We start from the raw sequence: 18,990 nt of genomic DNA, 5'->3' as shown, positions 1-18,990 counted from the left end.
ATAATGTACAGAAGTTTCCTTTCGGGTTAAATTTGCACGTATATACAAAAATAAATAAATAAAAAGAAAGTCCTTTGGTTTCCTCTGTCAAAAGAGGTTGTGGTTGAGATGCATGACCGAGGGGCAATGGCCCTCTTCTTTTCTGTGCCTCTCACAGCCAGTATTCTTAAGAAGCCAAAGGATACAAAGCAGAGCTGAAACAGTGTCACGTTTAATGAACAGTTTGTGGAACATTCCACGGGCAGGGGTGAGATGGCGGCATAGGAGCCTGGTCATTTGATTGGGCCTCTCCTTAAACTAAACCCTGGGTCTCCAACCACAGGCCCTACCAAACTAAATAATGTTCCAGGTCTAAATTTTTCCTGTTTCCTCAAACCTTGAGCTTCAGCTACATATTTAGGGTTAGAATGTGGTCAGTGGGCTCTTCACAGCTTCTGAGCAGAGGGGACCACCGTGTGGTGATTGGGACCCTGGATGGTCTTGTCTTACACCCCCTGCAGGGCTGCTGCGCATCCTCTAATGGTGTGTCTCTCTCTGTGTGTATGTGTGTGTGTCCCTGCCCAACAGCGCCTGAGGCCTCGCTGTGCCCCCAGCACCGCACAGCGGCCCCGCTGGGTCAGAGTGAGGAGCTGCAGCCACTGAGCCAGCGCCACCCTTTCCTGCCGCACCTGGGGCTGGCCTCCCGCCCAAATGGCGACTGGTCCCAGCCCTGCCTCACTTGTGACCGCGCAGCCCGAGGTGGGACGGCGGTTTGCTTTTCTCCTTCCTAGAAATGCCGGGCGGCTTGCTGGGGGGTGCTTGTTGATCCAGTACAGCCAACTCTCTCTTGACTCCTGTCCTGCCTGTCTCCTCAGGAGCTCATGCTTCACCTCATCTGCTCACATGTCACTCACTTAGGAGGGGTAGGCATGGGGTGATGGCTCCTGTTCTCCCTGCGCCCCACACTCTGACAAACTGGATGGCCACTAGTAGTGGTGGATCAAACCACTTGGTTTATTGATGTGGAAATGTATGATTTAAACCTCACAGTGCTGAGCAAATACCAGATCCTCACTTGATGGTATTGGAAGCATCTTTAATGTGCTAAAAGATGCCTTGCTAAGCATCCAGTGGGCTTGTTTTTGCTTCCCAGTGAACTGCTGTCATTCCTGAAATCCCCATTATCATGGTAAACAGAGAGTTAGCTGTACTGTCAATTCTAGGTCAAGGTATTTGAAGATACTGAATTCAATGGGTAACTAAAAATGGGGCTTCTCTTTTGATTGATTAATAATGTATCCTGGTCAGAGCTCACCCTGTTGTGGGTTAAACTGGAAAGAGATTTGCATTGTCATCCACAAGAAAATGCTCTGTCTGAGCTCCCTTTACTCCCGACGGGGGTTCCCACTTGGGAAAAAAAAAAAAAATCTCTTCTACTTAGTAGAGGGTACTGATAGCAAGCCTTTATGCACCTTCCCTGATAAGGTGGCCATGCTTTATTTAGCCCTGGAGATAGTTACTGTTCCTTCATGCCTCATTAATGCAATAGCTTGTTTGACTTGGATTGTGTGATCACTGTATTTAATTCTGGAATGTTTTCCTTCATGCCCCTGGCTTCCCCTAACAGTTTATATAGGAGTTTGGCTTTGCCATGATTTTGGCTTCTCTTAAAATGATGTTAGACAATGTAAGGAGGACTAGGTTTGTACCATCAAGAATGTCAGGATCAAAGCTTGTTTGGAAGAGTTACTCAAAGGCCCATGGGTTATAGGTCCATTTCTTCCTTATTGATTAAGGGACTGTTCTGGCAGATTCCCGCAGAACTCCATGGAGCTCCTCTGATTTTCTATGTTCTACCCATTCAATAATCAATAAGGTCTGTTTTGAGCCCTGATGATTAGTTTTTGGTTCAGCTGCCCTCTGGCTTTCCCTTTGGTCAGCTGGCTTTCTTGGGACATTTGCATACTAAGATCAGGCCTGCTGTCTCCTCTTCTGGGTACCTCCAGTCTCCTGTGTGGTTCTCTGTGTTTGGATAGTCACCCCCCAAATCTGGTGAGTTGCTCAAGGTATATAGCCCATGGGATGTCTCCTCTTCTTCATCTCTGGTATGAATTAAAGATAAAAATGAGTATGTTTTTCTTTTTCATGCACCAGATGAATTTTGGGCAAAAAGTGTTATGTGGAATTGCAGTCCATCCTTAACTGTTTGGTTCTGTCCACATCTCTCACCTACCTTGTCATGGGTGGGGGATGGGGCCTTGTCCCATGTTTCTTTTCTGTTCTCTTTTGGAGCCTCCTAAAGTGTTGAGAGTAAGGTAGGTGCTTAAGATATGTGTACTTATGAATTTCCTTGGAGCACATCCACTTGAAGTCTAGCAGTGGAGAAGTCAGAGTAATACAAACTATTCAGAAAAAGGTCTTATGAAAAACAGGGGATTTGACTCTGGATTTGTGAGGGGTATAGGAGCAGAGGAGGCAGATTGCTGAGAAGCCCACCTTGTACTACAGCCACAGCTGGAAGGCCTCTCAAGCCTTGGATTGTTACCCTAATGGACGGTGATGTGATGGTGTTTGAGGACAGCTTTCTTTAGCCAGATCTCATTTCATCCTCCCTGTCCTTCACTGCCCTCACACATCTGTAGATCTGACCTTGGAAATCTCTCAAATTCTGTCCCTCAATCTCATTCCTTGGCCTCAGTCCAGTGTAGCCTTCTAAGTGGTTTCCTTGCCCCCCTTCCCCCCAATCCATCCCTCATTTTTATAAATGATACTCTGAGGTTGTGTGGTTGTGCATGCCTATAAAGCCAGGAGCTTGGGAGACTGAGACAAGAGGATTGAAAGTTTGAGGCCAATCTCAGCAACTTAATGAGACCCTGTCTCAAAAAAGGAAAAAGAAAAAAAGGACTGGGGATGAAACTCAGTGTAAAATGCTCTAAGTTCAGTCCCCAGTACCAAAAATAAGCAAACAAGCAAGCAAATAAATAAATACTACTCTGGCCCTGGGGCCAGATGCCCCTTTACATGCTGGGTTCCCTGCAGGATCATCTCTAAGCTTTTGCTGTGGCAGACAAAGCCTTCCCTGGTAAACTGCGGTCACTGTCCTTCAGCTCTGCCTATTCAACTCCCCAAGTCTGTGCAGGTCCTTGTCTTACCACAGAAGCACCTCAGACCTCAGGTTTACTTGAACACAAGGCTTTGTGTTCTGTCTTTCTGCTGGCCAACCCTGCACTCTGGCCCCAACATTCTTTCATTGCAATGTTTATTGCATTTCCATTCTGCCAGGCACCATGTGCCAAGCACAGAGCAGAGCCCCTAGCCCCTAATGGCACTTACATGGTATTGGAAAAGAAAACACAACATAAATAAATTAAATAGCCTATTACATGATGATGCATGCTTGGAAAATAGCAAAAGCAAACAAACCCCCCCCCCCCCCAAACAAACAAAAAACAGCAATAAAAAAACTCTGGGAATGTTTTAAAGTTTTTATGGGGAGCAGGGAAGATAGTTTGCAGTATGCACAAGCATCGAAGGAGGAGGAGTTAGCTTTGTGGAAGAACATTGGGGAAGGGGGGCAGCAGTGCAAAAGCCTTGAGGCAGAAGTGTACTCAGGGTATTTGAAGAACAGGAAGGTAGCCATGGAGACAAGCTGAGTAAGGGAGAGTGGTGGATTGGTGGTGGATTGGGTCAGGATAGACCCTGGCCCTCAGGCCTGCAGGGAGTGTAGTAGGGTGGGGCCTCTCTAACTACCACTGCAGTGCTTACCAAGTGATTACATTGGTAGGAAACATTCCTTAAATTCTCAGTCCATTTCAGCTTAGGATTTTTTTGTGTGTGTGTGTTATTGTTTGTATATTGTAGCAATGTCAAGTGGCTATAAAATTGCTAAATACTTTCACTGTACTTTCCTTGTCACAGACCACATAGTCCAGCTTGGTGGACTGATATGGGGCCTTTAAGAGTCTACTACATCAGGAGCCAGGGGAGGGCTTTGAAACTCAGGGAGGCTTGGTCTGAATTGAGTGACAAGGTTTAGGAGTATCCCTCTAGCGGGGTGTGTGGCAGGGCAACTGTAGGAGATTGGTAAGGAGGTCACTGGCCTCATCCATGTGGGAGATGATGGTGCCTATAGTCCAGTGGATGGCAGAAGTCTGGGAAGTGTTCAGGCCTTGGGTATGTTATAAAGAATATCCAAGAGGACTTGCTGGGGGCAGCTCTGAGACCCTTGGACAGAGTGTCTGGGAGTAAAGATGGCTGTGGTTGTGGCAGGTTTTTTTGTGGGGGAGGGGGGCCGGCATAGGGAGAAATATGCTGAAGTGTCTTCTTCTTCTTCTTCTTTTTTTTTTAAGAATTTATTTTAGTTGTAGATGGGCACAATACCTTTATTGTATTTATTTATATTTTATATGGTGCTGAGGATTGAACCAGTGCCTCACACGTGCTAGGCAAGCACTTTACCACTGAGTCACCACCCCAGTCCCTTGAAGTATCTTAACATGCAAGAGGAGATGGCAGGAGGCTTAGGGTTTGGTAGAAAATTCTGGGATGGAGATGCAGGTAGGGAGTTATTGGTACTTGAATGGTGTTTCTGGTCTTTAGCTCTTTGGCCACTTCTGGCACTCATGTTTACTTGAAGGCTTAGGGTACACTGGCCTCAGCTTGCCTATGTTGGCTGCCCCTCACACATGATTCTGGTATGCAGTTGGTTTTTCAGGATGTGTGCAGAGGAGGCTACTCAGGCCTAGAGAGTTGAAGGGATTTGTCCAAGATCACAGAGATGGCATCTGGCTTGAACTGGAGCCTGGCTGTGAACAATACACCTGTTCCCCACCCATGGTTCTGGCTACCCTCTCATGTTCTGTAGGACTGGCCATAGCACTCAGCAGGCCATGAAGAAGTTGTGGAAGTTCTTGTGGTAGTAGGAACCTACCTCAAAGACGGTAGAGCTGAATGGAGGAATCTTTCCTGTGAGTCAAGATGAAGGCTTGGGGAGAAAAAAGATCTCTGCTATTTCTGATTAAGAATGCTGTCAAGTCAGAGATCGCTTCCTCCTCCTGCCTGTCTTGGCTTCTGCTAAAAACTGGTAGAATGAAGCAGATCCCAGCTTGATAATTGCATCCCCCTTTGGCTGGGCTCCCTGAGTCATTCTCTGGAGCCAAGAGCCACAGTTGTCCGGATGCATCAGGAACCAGCCTAATGCTTTGGAGTTTTTGGTGGGAGTTTTAACCTCCAGCATTCCTGTTCTTTAAAAGGGTAAAGAAAAGATAAAGGCCGGGTGTGGTGGTACTTGCTTATAATCTCAGTGACTCCAGAGGCTGAGTTATGGGTGTCACAAATTGGAGACCTCAGCAACTTGGAAAGGCCTTAAGCAACTTAGCAAGAAGCAAAATAAAAAGGACTAGCTGGTCATGGTGGCACATGCCTGTAATCCCAGAGGCTTGGGAGCCTGAGGCAAGAGGATCTCAAGTTCAAAGCCAGCCTCAGCAACTTGGAGGCACTAAGCAACTCAGTGAGACTCTGTCTGTAGATTAAAAAAAAAAAATTATATATATATATATATATAAAATAGGGCTGGGGATGTGGCTCAGTGGTCGAGTGTCCCCTGAGTTCAGTCTCCAGCCACCCCCCTTCCCAAAAACAACAAACAAATAGGACTGAGGATGTAGCTCAGTGGTAAAGCACCTCTGGATTTGTACCAGGTATCAAAAAAAAAAAAAAAGTAGAAATCCTTATTGTCCTAGAGTGAACTAGAACAGCTTGAAATCCTACAATCAAAGTGATGATGGTGGGCTTTGCCCCATGTGGGAATTGCCACCTGCTTCTTGTCATCTGGAAATTGTGTGACAGCCCCTTCTGTCTGGGGTGATGCTTTTGGCACTCTAGCTGGTGCATTCAGCCAGCTGTGTGTTTCTGGTGTTGTAGGGAAATGTCAGGGAATCTTTCAGACCCTCGGGCTCCTCATGCCAAGGCTGCACCCCTCACACCTCCCGGCAGTACTTACCAAGTGATTACTGGAGATTATGGTCATTTAATGTATTTGCCCTGCTTCACTTCAGAAAGATTTGAGTTGGCTTATAAAACACATTCAGTGCCATAGGATTAAATACATACCAGAAGAAAGTGGGGCAAAAGATAAAAAAAATGTATATATAATAGGGCTGGGGATGTGGCTCAGTGGTCGAGTGCCCCCTGAGTTCAGTCTCCAGCCACCTCCCTCCCCCAAAACAAACCGATAGGACTGAGGATGTAGCTCAGTGGTAAAGCACCTCTGGATTTGTTCCCTGGTACAAAAAAAAAAAAAGAAAGAAAGAAAGAGAAATCCTTATTGTCCTAACAGCCTGAAACAAGGTGAGAAAATAAAACAGCTAGAGTCATACACAGTTGTTAGAAATGGATCCAAATTTGACTTTGAACTTCTTAGCCACAAACACCAAAGAGGACATATTCTCTGTGGTTTCTGGACAAGTGTTCAGGGTCTAGATGGAGGTATAGGAGGGCAGGTGTTTACTGTGCAGGTGGGAGGGGCAGGGTCTGAGCAGCCCCTCAGGACAGCATGCATAGCGGCTGTGATGGGTATTTTCCTCTGGTTGCCCCAAATCTGCTGCCCTTGCATCCAGACCTGAGCCTGGAGTCTTGCAGTCTGTGTCTTACTCTTTGGTGGCTTGATAGGAATGCCAAGGGGATTTCCACATCTCTCTGAAAGTGGAAGGGTGGCATGGCCATTGTGTTTCTTCCATGGTGAACAGCTGTTCTTAAACCCCATAGGAAGTACCTTTGGAGAATCTGAAGGCTTCTTGTACAGTGTTTCGTGTGTGTGTGTATGGCAAGTCTCCAGGGGCAGCAGGTCCTCTGACATCCTGGTATCCACCTGTTGGTGAAACTCTGGGAGTAGAGCTGGAGCTTGTTCACATACAAGAGTGCTCAGTAAGTAGGTATATGAGAAAGGAAGTCTTATATAGGCCTGTTGTTGAAAAACCTGAGGATATGGGAAAAAAAGCATAGTAATTGTTAGAAAAACCCAGCCAGCATATTCCCTCAGATGTGCTCCCGAGGTGGATCTTGGAAGGAGTCTGGGCCAGTCCAGGGATCGGAGGAGAGAGGAAGGGTGGATAGAGAAGCTCCAAGGTAAGGGCTGAGGGTAGAGAGGAACATGGAACTGAGAAGCAGTAGGTGGTACCAGCCAGGAAGAGGGACAGCTGCCAGTGGGAAAGGTACCTAGACTTCAGGGTCCTTTGGGAATGGACCAGAAATTTGGTGGGAATTGAGACTCATTTGACATTCATTTTGTTGGAATAAATGTGCTGGGAGTCCTGCATCTTTTGGAGCAGGTAGTCCTGGGGTAGAGGCAGGGGCAGGGCATCGTTGTGCTATAAAGATTTGATCTCTTCAAGTGGAAAATGGAATCACAGAGGATGCTGGTCAGTAACATGTATATGCCCTTGAGGTAATGGTTTTATTGATACATCTATCCATACATCAGATACAAAATGCTAATTTTTACCACAAGGGCTTGGGCCTTAAGTGGGACTTGAATGTGTGATGTTGTGAGTTGCTGAGTCATCATTTCCTGAGAGCCAGAAGGCCCTTGGATCACCTTTGCCTGGGCCTCTCTTTTCCCTCAGGAAGAGTCCATTCACACCCTTCCTTAAGGAGGCAGAGAGAGCAGGTGTGGTTAATGCAGAAACTCAGATGAAATCACTTCCATAACCACTAAGTCTAAAGTGATAAAAGCCAGAATTTCAACTGGGGTTTTGGAGAATACCAGTTCCCTTTCCTTTCATTACATTAAAAAAAAAAAATTTCTACAAAATAGGGAGATTAATATATATCTGTTAAAATTTCAGGATTGTGGGCTGGGGATGTGGCTCAACTGGTGGCGCGCTCGCCTCGCGTGCGTGCGGCCCGTGTTCGATCCTCAGCACCACATGCCAACAAAGATGTTGTGTCCGCTGAGAACTAAAAAATAAATATTAAAAAAATTCTCTCTCTCTCTCTCTCTCTTTAAAAAAAAAAGAAAAAAAATTCAGGATTGTGGTCTATCTCATGTAATGCTTTTATTTCTTGTTTTTATAGTTTTTTAAGAGCTGGAGTACAATTTAAACTGCTTCTTAATCTGGACCTAGAGTTTATGGTGCTCTCTAATGGTCAGAGGATGGCATTATTTTCAGTTAAAACATGGCCATCAAAATTGCAGATTGGGTATTATTAATAATATGATTGACATTGACTTGTTCCATGGAAAATTGAAATCATTGATATAATATTCATCTACATTTCTTCTAAGCATTCTTTGTAGTATAGGTAACAAACCATTGTTAATAAACTGAATAAGTATGGTAGGGAATAAGGAAGTATTTTTAGCCAGTGGACAACATGGTCACACAGCCCCTGACTGCCATGGACTTGGCAGAATAGCAGTTTTGCTAGTAGTAAATTTTTTTAAAAAAAAATATTTTTTTTAGATGTAGATGGACACAATAACTTTATTTATTTTTATGTAGTACCGAGGATCGAACCCAGTGCCTCATAGCGCAAGTCTTGCGCTCTACCACTGAGCCACAACCCCAGCCCCAGCTAGAAGTAAATTTTAAGAGAATATTTACAGTTATGTGAATAAAAATAGGAGGGAAATTGTAAAGACATTTCTTTTTGCATGCATAGGTAGGTCATATTTTGAATATAATAAAATAAAATTTGAATATAATCTCTCATGTTTTCCTCTGTTAATGTCTTCAGAGTGCTTTTCACTGTTTTAAATTCTCTCGTTAATTTTGTTTTCTGTCTCCTGCACAAGCTGACTGTTGAAGTGGGACCCTGCATGCCCATGCTGTACCTTTAGCATCCCAGCATCGTGCCTGAGCCAGAGAGGTGCTTAGTAAATACATCCTGAATGATGACTGCAAATAAATCTTAGTTGTTTTCTTTTTTTGTGGTGATCCTTTTATATGCTATGCTTATTTCTGTTGCTGTAAGTCCCAGGCATGAGTGTTATTCTTTTGAAAATGCATTTAAGAGCTTTTCCAGAAATACAGAAACATTTTCTATACAGACATATACTGGTTAATGACAGACCACATATATGATAGTGGACCTGTAGATTACAATGGAGCTGAAAAATTTCTATCATCTAGTATATTTTGTTTCTTTTTAACTTTGTGCTGGAGATTGAATCCAGTGCCCTGCACCTGCTAAGCATGCACCCTGCTACTGAGGTATACCCTGCCCTCACCTAGTGTCTTTGCCAGGTCCTTTCTATACTTAGGTATGTTTAGGTGTACAAATACTTATGCTGCGTTTCAGTTGCCTACAGTGTTCAGTACAGAAACATACTGTACAGGTTTGTTGCTGAGGAACAGTAGCCCATGTAGCTGAGGTGTGGATAGGGCTGTACCATCCATCCGGGTTTGTGTAAGTTCACTCTGTGATGCCAACATGGGGATACATCTCTCAGAAGGTGTTCCCATAGTTGAGTAGTACACTGCCATATTTGTGTGGTTTTTAAGTGCTTTAAGTTCAAGTGCAGCACCCCTGCACGTTTTGTACTTATTATCATTTAGGAATAAAAATACTGTTCTTTATTTTGCCCTTCCTTTTTTCCCTATACTACTGGCTCTCAAGTTGGCTGCCCAGGAGCTTTTAAATGGTTCCGAAGCATGAACCTCACCTCTGGCTACACCTTTCAAATCAGACTTACCTCCCACGCCCATCACAGTGGCAGGTGACTACAGTGTTCCACTGAGGCTTTGGAAAATAGCTCCAGAGATAGAGTCCATGTCATGCCATATTTAGTTGGAGCAGTCTTCCTCGCCTCTCACTTCAGCTTAGGACCATTTCAAAAAGTTTTAGGCTGCAGACAATATTCAATTCTCAGCAGCTTGGAGATTGGCATTACAAATTGGAGTCAGCCCTCTTGCTGACTCCTAATGAGAGCTCAGCCCAGCACCCTTAAAATGTATTCACCCAGTTACCACCTCTTCATTTCTAACTGGTAAGCCTGGTGTGGACATGAAGTAATTCTCACTTTTCATTATAAAATTAATGTACGTGCATTCATGATAGTGTAGAAAAATCAGGGAAAAAATACAAAGTATCCTTGTAATCTTATTACATAGGCAGCTGCTATTACTTGTTGGTGTATTTTTTTCTAAGCATATTCTTTTTTTTTTTTTTTTTGGTACCAGGGATTGAATTCAGGGGCACTGAACCACTGAACAGCCCCAGTCCTTTTTTGTATTTTATTTAGAGACAGGGTCTTACTGAGTTGCCTAGTGCCTTGCTTTTTGCTGAGGTTTGCTTTGAACTCGTGATCCCCCCTGCTTCAGCCTCCTGAGAGGCTGGGATTACAGGAGAGCACAACCACACCCAGCTTTTGTATTTTATTTAAAGACAGGGTCTCACTGAGTTGCTTAACACATCACTTTTGCTAAGGTTGGCTTTGAACTCACCATCCTCTGGCCTCAGCCTCCCGAGTGAGCTGCTGGGATTACAGGTGTGTGCCACGGTGTCTGCGCCAGGCCTGAGCCTGTTCTTTTCTACCCTTGCTGTTGCACTGTGAGTGTAACTTTGCATCCCTGCTTTTTGTCTCATGACATTGTAACAGAAGCATTTTTTTTCTGTTTCCTACATAACCCTGTAAACATTTTTTCCCCATATTCTATTATGTGTTCAATTTGTTGATATTGCATTTCTTTATTGCAATTTTTAAAATTTGTTCTAATTAGTTATACATGACAGTAGAATCCACTTTGACACATCATACATAAATGGAGCATAACTTCTCATTCTTCTGGTTGTATGTGATGTAGAATCACACTGGTCAACTTACAGTAGCTGAACTATGGAACTAACCTAGGTGTCCCTCAATAGATGAATGGATAAAGAAAATGTGGTATATATACACAATGGAATATTACTCAGCCTTGAAGAAGAATGAAATGATGGCATCTGCTGGTAAATGGATGGAGCTTGACAATATCATGTTATGTGAAATAAGCCATCCCCCAAAAAACCCAAAGGCCAAAAAATGTTTTCTCTGATATGTGGATGTTAATTCACAATAGTGGGGGTGGCTAGGGAAGAATTGAGTTACTTTGGATTTGGAAAGGAGTGAAGGGAGGGGAGGGGGTCTGGGGATAGGAAAGACAGTAGAATGAATCCAACATCATTACCCTGTGAACATTTTACAGCTGCACACAATGTATATACAAGCACATCATTTTTGCTAAGGTTGGCTTATCCACCCCCAGTGGACACCAAAACCTATAGATGCTTAAGTCCCTTATATAAATGGCATAGTATTTGCATGTAACCTATGCACATACTTCCGTGTACTTCAAATCAACTCCAGATGACTTATAACACCTAATAGGATATAAATGTTATTTATATAGTTGTTTTACTTTATTGTTTAGAGAATTATGACAAGAAAGAAAGTCTATACAATTTCTTTTTCCGAAATTTCCAATCTAAGTTTGGTTGAATCCACTGATGGGGAACCTGTGGATGCAGAATGCCAGCTGTATTCCACTGGGTGAAGGTTCCTAACTTGTCCTTGCTCTGATGTGCAAATGTTGGTCACTCCTCATGTTCATACTAGACAGCAGGTTTCAGTGATAGGGTCCCAGGTGCCTGAACTGTAACCCAGGGCTTTTGGGAGCTTCCAGGTTGCAGGGTTTTTTTTTTTAAATACTGGGGATTGAACCTAAGGACATTAATCACTGAGCCACATCCCTAGCCCTTTTTTATTTTATTTTCACACAGGTTCTCACTGTGTTACTTAGAGCCTCACTAAGTTTCTGAGACTGGCCTTGAACTTTTGATCCTCTTGCCTTAGTCTGCTGAGCTGCTGGGATTACAGGTGTGTGCCTCCATGTCCGGACTAGGCTGTGCAGTTTTGTCATACCCATCAGCTAGCAGGTCCTGAATCTGGAGAAGAACCAAAGGCCAGGTCAGGGTCTGCACCCCTAAAATCAGCTGTACTGACCCATCTGAACAACAGTTTGGAAGAGTGTTCTACAAAAACAAATCTAAAATGTATATTACACAGATAAAATGACAGTATTTGTGTTATTTTTAAAGGACATTTCCCAAAATATTAATTTGGGTTTTTCAGGGCCACCCCTAAGCTTTTTAAAAATTTTATTGTTTCATTTTTGTGGAACTGGGGATTGGACCCAGGGAGTGTTCTACCACTGAGGTACATCCCCCAGCTTTCTATTTCAAGATACAGTCTTACTATGTTGCCCAGGCTGGCCTCAAACTTGCAATCTTTCTGCCTCAACCTCCTGAGTAACTGGGATTACAGGTGTGTTCCACTATGCTTGGCTCCAGCTCTAAGCTTTGAGGGGCTTGCAGCTGGTAATTGAAATCTTACCTTGGGGTTTGCAGCAGGTAACAGATCTTGCCTTGGGTGGACTCAGTGTAGGACAGGCAGGCAATCAATAGTGTACTCAGGTGCCCAGGGCTACTGGAAGACACCTGCCAGAGCTCAGCCCCAGCCCAGGTCAGCCTTTGGTTCTTCTCCAGATTCAGCCTAGGGCTGTGTGGGATATTGGGACAGGTGGTGCAGAATGTCTGCAACCACTGAGCTGTTCTCACCCTTGTCTGTCTCTCTCTGTGTGTGTGTGTGTGTGTGTGTAAGTGGGGATCAAATCCAAGGCCTCATGTATGCTAGGCAAGTACTCTATCACTGAGCTACCCAGCCTTTTTTATTTTGTTTTGAGATGGAGTCTTCCTAAATTGCCTGGGCTGGCCTTGGACTTGAAATTCTCCTGCCTCTGTTTCCTGAGTAGTTGGGAATATAGACATGCACCACAACATCTAGCTTTAAGGATTCTTCTAATTATTTCTTCTATGTAGAATTCTTATCAGTGAAATTAATAGGAGAAGTATATAAACAAAATTCTTTCTTGAAATATTGCAAATGCTTTCTTAGTAGATTATGTCTCCAGTAGCAGATGGGAGTGCTTATTGACTGTCCCAGAACCCACAGTGGATACTATAATTTTTAATATATTTTTAAAATTTTAATTAATTACTTAATTTTGGTATTGGGAATTGAACCCAGGATTGCTTCACCACTGAGCTACATCCCCAGTTCTTCTTATTTTTTATTTTGAAATAGGGTCTCACAAGGTTGCTGAGGGTCTCACTGCGTTGCTGAGGCTGACCTTGAACTTGTGATCCTCCTGCTTCAGCCTCCTGTGTCACTGAGATTACAGGTGTGTGTCACCATGCCTGGCTAAGTACTATAATTTTTAAAATGATTACCATTTTAATAGATGGAAATTATTATCAAAATAAAAAAACCCTGATTTTAAAAAATGAATTTCCTGTTTTGAAGCCCAGGTTGAATATCCCTTATCCAAATGCATCAGACCTAACTCTAAACATGAAACTCATTTATAAAAATATTTCATAGACACCTTATATACATAGCCCAAAGGTAATTCTGTACAGTATTTTTTGTGCACCTGTGGTTTTGACCAGGACCTGTCTGTCTCCTATGAGGTCAGATGTGAAAATTTCCACTTGGGGCCTAATGTCAGTGCTCAGAATGTTTTGGATTTTAGAGTTTTGGATTTGGAACGCTCAACCTATATTACTCTAAGAAAGTGCTATAGGCATTTAATTTCTTTAAGATTATGATTGTAGTTAAAAAAAAAAAAAAGAGAGATAAGTTGTGTTGTTGAAGTTCTTGCTGCACCTGATGTGTGTTCATAAGCTTGGGTGCCTATTCTTGCTTAGTGCTGAATATGCCCAGTGACCCTTTTCCCACCCTGGCTCCTATCAGGAGAGCTGGGCCCCTAAGGCAAGGCATGAAGGGTCTCTTTTCCCTGCCACTGGTTCCCAGCCACCATGAGGCCCATATCCCAGCGCGCCACCCAAGGAGGTACACACTGTGCCTTTGTTACTTTTACTGTGGGCAGAAGCCATAGCATAGAGACCCTTGGGTAATGAGCACTGAGAAAAAGTGCTTGATGTTTTGGACAAGCCCTTCCTTTCCTACCCAACAAGCTGGTGATCTGTAAGGGAGAGAGTTTAATCTGTAGCTCAGAGAGAACAGCACAGACTTGTTTTTTATTCAGACTGAGGATGGGTTTTGAATCATGCAGACATTAGGATTGCCTTTTGTCTCTGGTCTCCCCTCCCCCGTCTCCCTCACACTGGGGACTAAACGTGGCCATTGTTTGGGATCTGCCTTTTTTCTCCTGGGGTTTCAGCTTTCTTGTCTATAAACTGAGGTGGCAGTGCCAACATCCCAGGGTAGTAATGCGAAAGTAACAGCCATTATTAGTTTTCAGCAGAAACTAAACTTGAAGTTCAGCTGATAGACAGTTGGGTGCTGCTCTGTGCAGGAACGAGTCAGTGCAGCCCCTGCCTTCTCAGAGCTGACAGTCACGTGGGAAGGTGGGTGTCTGGGGGCAGTGTGAAATGCACAGTTGGAAATGAAGACTACAGAGCTATCACTGCATGGGCACCAGCCAGCCAACCCTCCAAGCCCACCAGGGCCTATGCCAGTGGTGACTACAGCTGATGACCTCCTGCCCTGTGGAGGCCCTGGTCTGGTGAGAGACCATCTTAGTAGCACAGCCAGAGAAGGTAACAATGGAGGTGGCATTTAGGGATTTTAGGGATGAGGATGTGCTTCTCTTTCCCATTGTGGGACCATCATGAGAATATATAGTCTTAAGGAAGCGGCCCAGGCAGGCACAGGGCTCAAGGCAGGAAAGAGCATAGTGTGACAGGTGTTTGGGGAGCATGGGAAGGTAACCATGAGGTGGGCAGCTATAGTTCTTTTTTTTTTTTTTTTTTTTTTTTTATATTTATTTATTTTTTAGTTTTCAGCGGACACAACATCTTTGTTGGTATGTGGTGCTGAGGATCAAACCTGGGCCGCATGCATGCCAGGCGAGCGCACTACCGCTTGAGCCACATCCCCAACCCCATGGGCAGCTATAGTTCTGGCGCCAGGGGACAAGACAGTCTGTTCCCTGCATGTCAAGGATGCTCATATCAGTATGAGACAGTGGGAACGCCTTGAGATGAGTATTGGAAAGGACTTTGGTTGCCTTCTTAGGTGTGCTTTGACAAAATTCCACTTAAGTGTAGCCTGATATAACAGAAATGGATTATCTCACTGTTCTGGAGGCTGGAAGTCCAAGATCAAGATATCAGCAGGGTCACCCCTTCTTTCCTTCCTAGCTTCTGGTGGTGGCTGGTGCATCACTCCTGTCTCTGCCTTCATCGCCTGTGGCATCCTCCCCTCATTGTCTGCACCTCTGTGTCTCTTATAAGGATACCAATCATACAGAATATAGGATCTACTCTGCTTCATTGTAGCCTCATTTTAACTAATTACACTGGCAACAACCCTGTTTACAAATTGGTTCATGTTCTGAGGTACTGGGAGTCAGGACTTCAACATATTTTCCGTGGGAGGCCCAGTTCTGCCCCCCAAAACATGGTCAGAAGCAAGCGCTTTAAGTGCTGAGTCGGCTCCGTACAGTAGCACCACATGGAGCAGACTACTGGACCAGGAACTGAGCTGGACCAGGCAGGACTCTGGACAGTCTCTTGTGGGCTTGCTCGACCATTTGTTCAGACCATTTGCAGGTATTGGGGGAATCTCAATTAAATGTATCCAGCTTCCTGTTGCAACTCCTTAAAAGCCACTTCTGGCCCAGGCTCTCATCACTGCCCCCAAAACTAGTCAGATGGCATTGCTGCTCTGCTTAGAGCCTCCAACAGCCCCTCTGAAGGTGGAAGCTCCCAGACTCTTCCCTCATGTGCCCTGGGGATCCCTCTGCTTACACCAGAGTCAGAGCAGAAGTACCCCTACCCCTTGACCCCCAGGTCTCTGTCTCGGAGTCTTCTCCTAGACTTTCTCCCCGGCTGCTGCTTCTTCTCTTTTGCTTTGTTTTTTGTTTGTTTCTGATCTTGCCTTACTGGAACACAAGCCTCATGGGAACAGGGCCTTTCTTCAGGCTTGAGAAGGGTCTGGCATGGTGTAGTATACCTCAGTGGCACCAACTTGAGGGCCTTAAATCTCCTTCAGGGTGCTGGAAACAGGTGTGGGATTCAGGTCTTAAAATTTGGCTTTGAGTTCTTATTCTGCCACTGGTCAGCTATGTGCAAGCCATTTTATCCTTTTGAACCCTAGTTTCTTCATCTGTAAAAAGGGTTAATAGGGGGTAGGGCTGGGGGTGTTGCTCAGTGGTAGAGCATGTACTTAGCGTGCATGAGGCCCAGGGTTCTATTCCTAAAACTACCAAAAAAGACAAAAACAAAACACAACAAAAAACCCCAAGAGTGAGCCTTTCAGGGTCAGACTCCATTGCTCCCCAGCTGGGTAACTTTGGGCAAGTCACTGGCCCCTAAGCCTCAGCCCTGGTCTGTATAGAGTGAGAGTTCAGTAAGAGAACCATGAACATTGTAGGAATGTCACTTGCTTTTCACATAGTAATTTGTTTGATCCTCACAATAACCCCAGGAGATGGGTACTCTGTCTCCATTCTGCAGATGAGAAAACTGAGGCACAGAGAATTTAATCTCCTAGACCAAATGTTAAGAAGTAGCAGAGCCCAGATCCAAACCCAGGTGTTGGGGCCTGAGCATCTCCACTCAACTACCATGCTAATAAGTACTATCTCTGACAGTGCTCAGCCTAGGTCAGATCTGAGGAGGAAATGCAGAACACAGATAAGGGAATCACATCTATGGCCTGGATTATAGTCATTTCTGCACTTCACTGGAACAGTCCTAAAGCAGTGTTGTGATGTCTCCTGATTGGCAGCTCCCCTACCACTGAAGAATAGATGCAGTTCCTTCTATGTGAGTGAATGTCAGGAATGGAAGTGCACCCCACCCATCCACATACAGAGCATGTGGTAAAAAGCTGTTCTGGAATCACAGGAAAATGAATAGCTGCTTCCTGTGGGCAGCGCTGTGGGTGCAGGGTGAGAGGAGCGGCCCTCATTGCCTTTTATGCTGAAGTATTAAAAAATAAGTTATGGGCATCGTCACTCCCCACCCATAAAATTTGAGGATGTCTATTCCAGAAGAGTCACAAAATCACTTCACACCTCAAAAAGTCAGGAATTGGTAATATCCTACTCCCCAGGCCAAATTTAGATCTCGTAGTTGTCCTTAAAGTGTCTTGCCACTGGTTTGCCCAAAGCAAGAACACCTAGGGTTATGAGTTTCTCGGTTGTCCTGCCTCTTCAGCTCATCCTAGTTTTTTTCAGGGCCCTGACAGGCTTATGGTCTAGTCCTGGCCTGAGTCTCTTGTCTGCTGCCTCTTGCCTTGCTTAGTTTGATTCTCACCCTGAACTTCCTGTGATCTGGAAATCAGATATAGAGCCTTAATTCCACTCACATCAGCATTTTGCTGGGGCAGCCCTAGGTGGTGATGTGACATCACCTGATAGGCAGCCATCGTACCACTGGGGGTCCTGGGTTGGCCACATGGCAGGAGGCGGTCATGGCCTGTCCCTTTGTTGTAACTTACATCTGCCCTACGGCTAGCCACTGATCTGGCTGGGTCCAGCTTTAGGGTGCTTCTCATTTTATACCTCCTTGGTTTTTTCCCCATGTATTTATATTCCTCCTCCTCCTTTTTCTTTCTTTCTTTTTTTTTTTAATTTAATGTTACTGGGGGTAGGCAGTAACATTATTTTCTCATATCTCTTTTAATTAAAAGCAATCCTTTCTGCTCCTCCCTGTGATTAGACAAAGTGAGGGCTCTGGAAGATCCCCTGTGTTTAGAAGCCTCAGCTCAGGCAAGAGCTGCTGGATGGGAGTATCCTCAGTGGCTGAAGTCATCACTGACTTAGGAGTAACATGGGGATCACAGGAAGATGTCACAACATTGAGGAAGACTGAGTATGGATTCCCCTGCAGTTCAGTAATGAGGAAGGAATTTGGACTGGAGACTGGTTCATCCAATGGAGGAAGCTGGTCCTGGGTTCAATATGGGCTCCTCCTTCCCTTCCTCTAAGGGACACCATCCATGCAGAAAGAGAAGGTCAGAGACCAGCCAGGCTAGAGCCCAAATTGTTCCCATAGAGGCCAGGAAGGCAGGTTTTCTGCTGTGTGAGGTGGAGTATGTGGGTGCCTGACAGTGCTCTGGATCCTGGGTTGGAGAAGAGGGTACCAGCTTGGGGTAAACTTCAGATCCTGGGGAAAGGTCTAGCTGGGTCCTGAGTACTCCTAACCCCTCCCATAAACAGTGTTGGTCTCTATTTCACAGAAGTAGGAGCAGAAGCTCAGAGAGGTCAGCCATTTGGATGTGGTTCCACTGTTGGTCAATGGTAGAAACAAGATTTGTCCAGATAGTACTCTTTCTACTAGCTGGTCTTTCCCCAGCTAACATGCATGGGGGCAGAAGGGATTTCAGCATCACTTGGACACACATGGATCTTCTTGGGTCTTTGAGGCCTGACAACCTTGCAGTCTTGCCCAAAACACCTGTGTGCCTACCATCACCAGACCAAACCCAGAACACACAGGGTCAGGTCCCTTCCTCTGCCTCCCCTGGGGTCTGTGTGAGGCTCACAGAGTCATGCTGGGGACCTCACAGCTCCTGTCCCCCACACAGTATCTATTCCCTTTATTTAATATTATGTGAGTGGCTTCAGTACTTTCTAGGAAAATTTGCAAAATATAGCTGATAAGAAGCGATTTCCTGTTTTTTTTTCAATCAATTTGACTTCACTTCTTTCAAAAGTACCTGAAGTTAGCCAACTGAATCATCTTCAGTACGAAATCTCTTGACTTCAGTTTTAGGAGCACATGAGGGAAAGGAAAACCTTCCCACAGCACAGGGTACCAGGCACCCAGGTCCCACCTGGGTATCCTGGGATTAGGCAGGGTGGAATTGAATCTGGGAGATCCTGGCCCATCTGAACAGGGTGTTTCTTGTATCTTCCTTGCCAGACTGAATTTTGAGGAAAATATTCTGTAACAGACTGGAAAAAATAAAAGTGGTCCCACCCGTGGTTACAATTCTTG

The 18,990-nt window shown here is 44.7% G+C and overlaps 1 protein-coding gene across 3 annotated transcripts in view; it reads left to right on the top strand.

Annotated features, from left to right (window-relative positions):
• Epn2 (epsin 2) overlaps nucleotides 1-18,990 on the top strand; it is an 87,961-nt gene that overhangs the window by 41,748 nt on the left and 27,223 nt on the right. Inside the window, exons 5-6 of one of the 3 annotated variants that reach the window (XM_071602969.1) lie at nucleotides 568-738; nucleotides 1,529-1,531. The exons of the other annotated variants lie outside the window; for them this stretch is intronic. Coding sequence (XP_071459070.1) covers nucleotides 568-738; nucleotides 1,529-1,531 — 174 coding nt within the window. The remainder of the gene's footprint in view (nucleotides 1-567; nucleotides 739-1,528; nucleotides 1,532-18,990) is intronic. 3 annotated transcript variants of the gene reach the window in all.

The sequence above is a fragment of the Marmota flaviventris genome, chromosome 17 (genome assembly GCF_047511675.1).
Source record: "Marmota flaviventris isolate mMarFla1 chromosome 17, mMarFla1.hap1, whole genome shotgun sequence".
Taxonomy (NCBI): Eukaryota; Metazoa; Chordata; class Mammalia; order Rodentia; family Sciuridae; genus Marmota; species Marmota flaviventris.
This window is presented reverse-complemented; position numbering and strand designations above follow the sequence as displayed.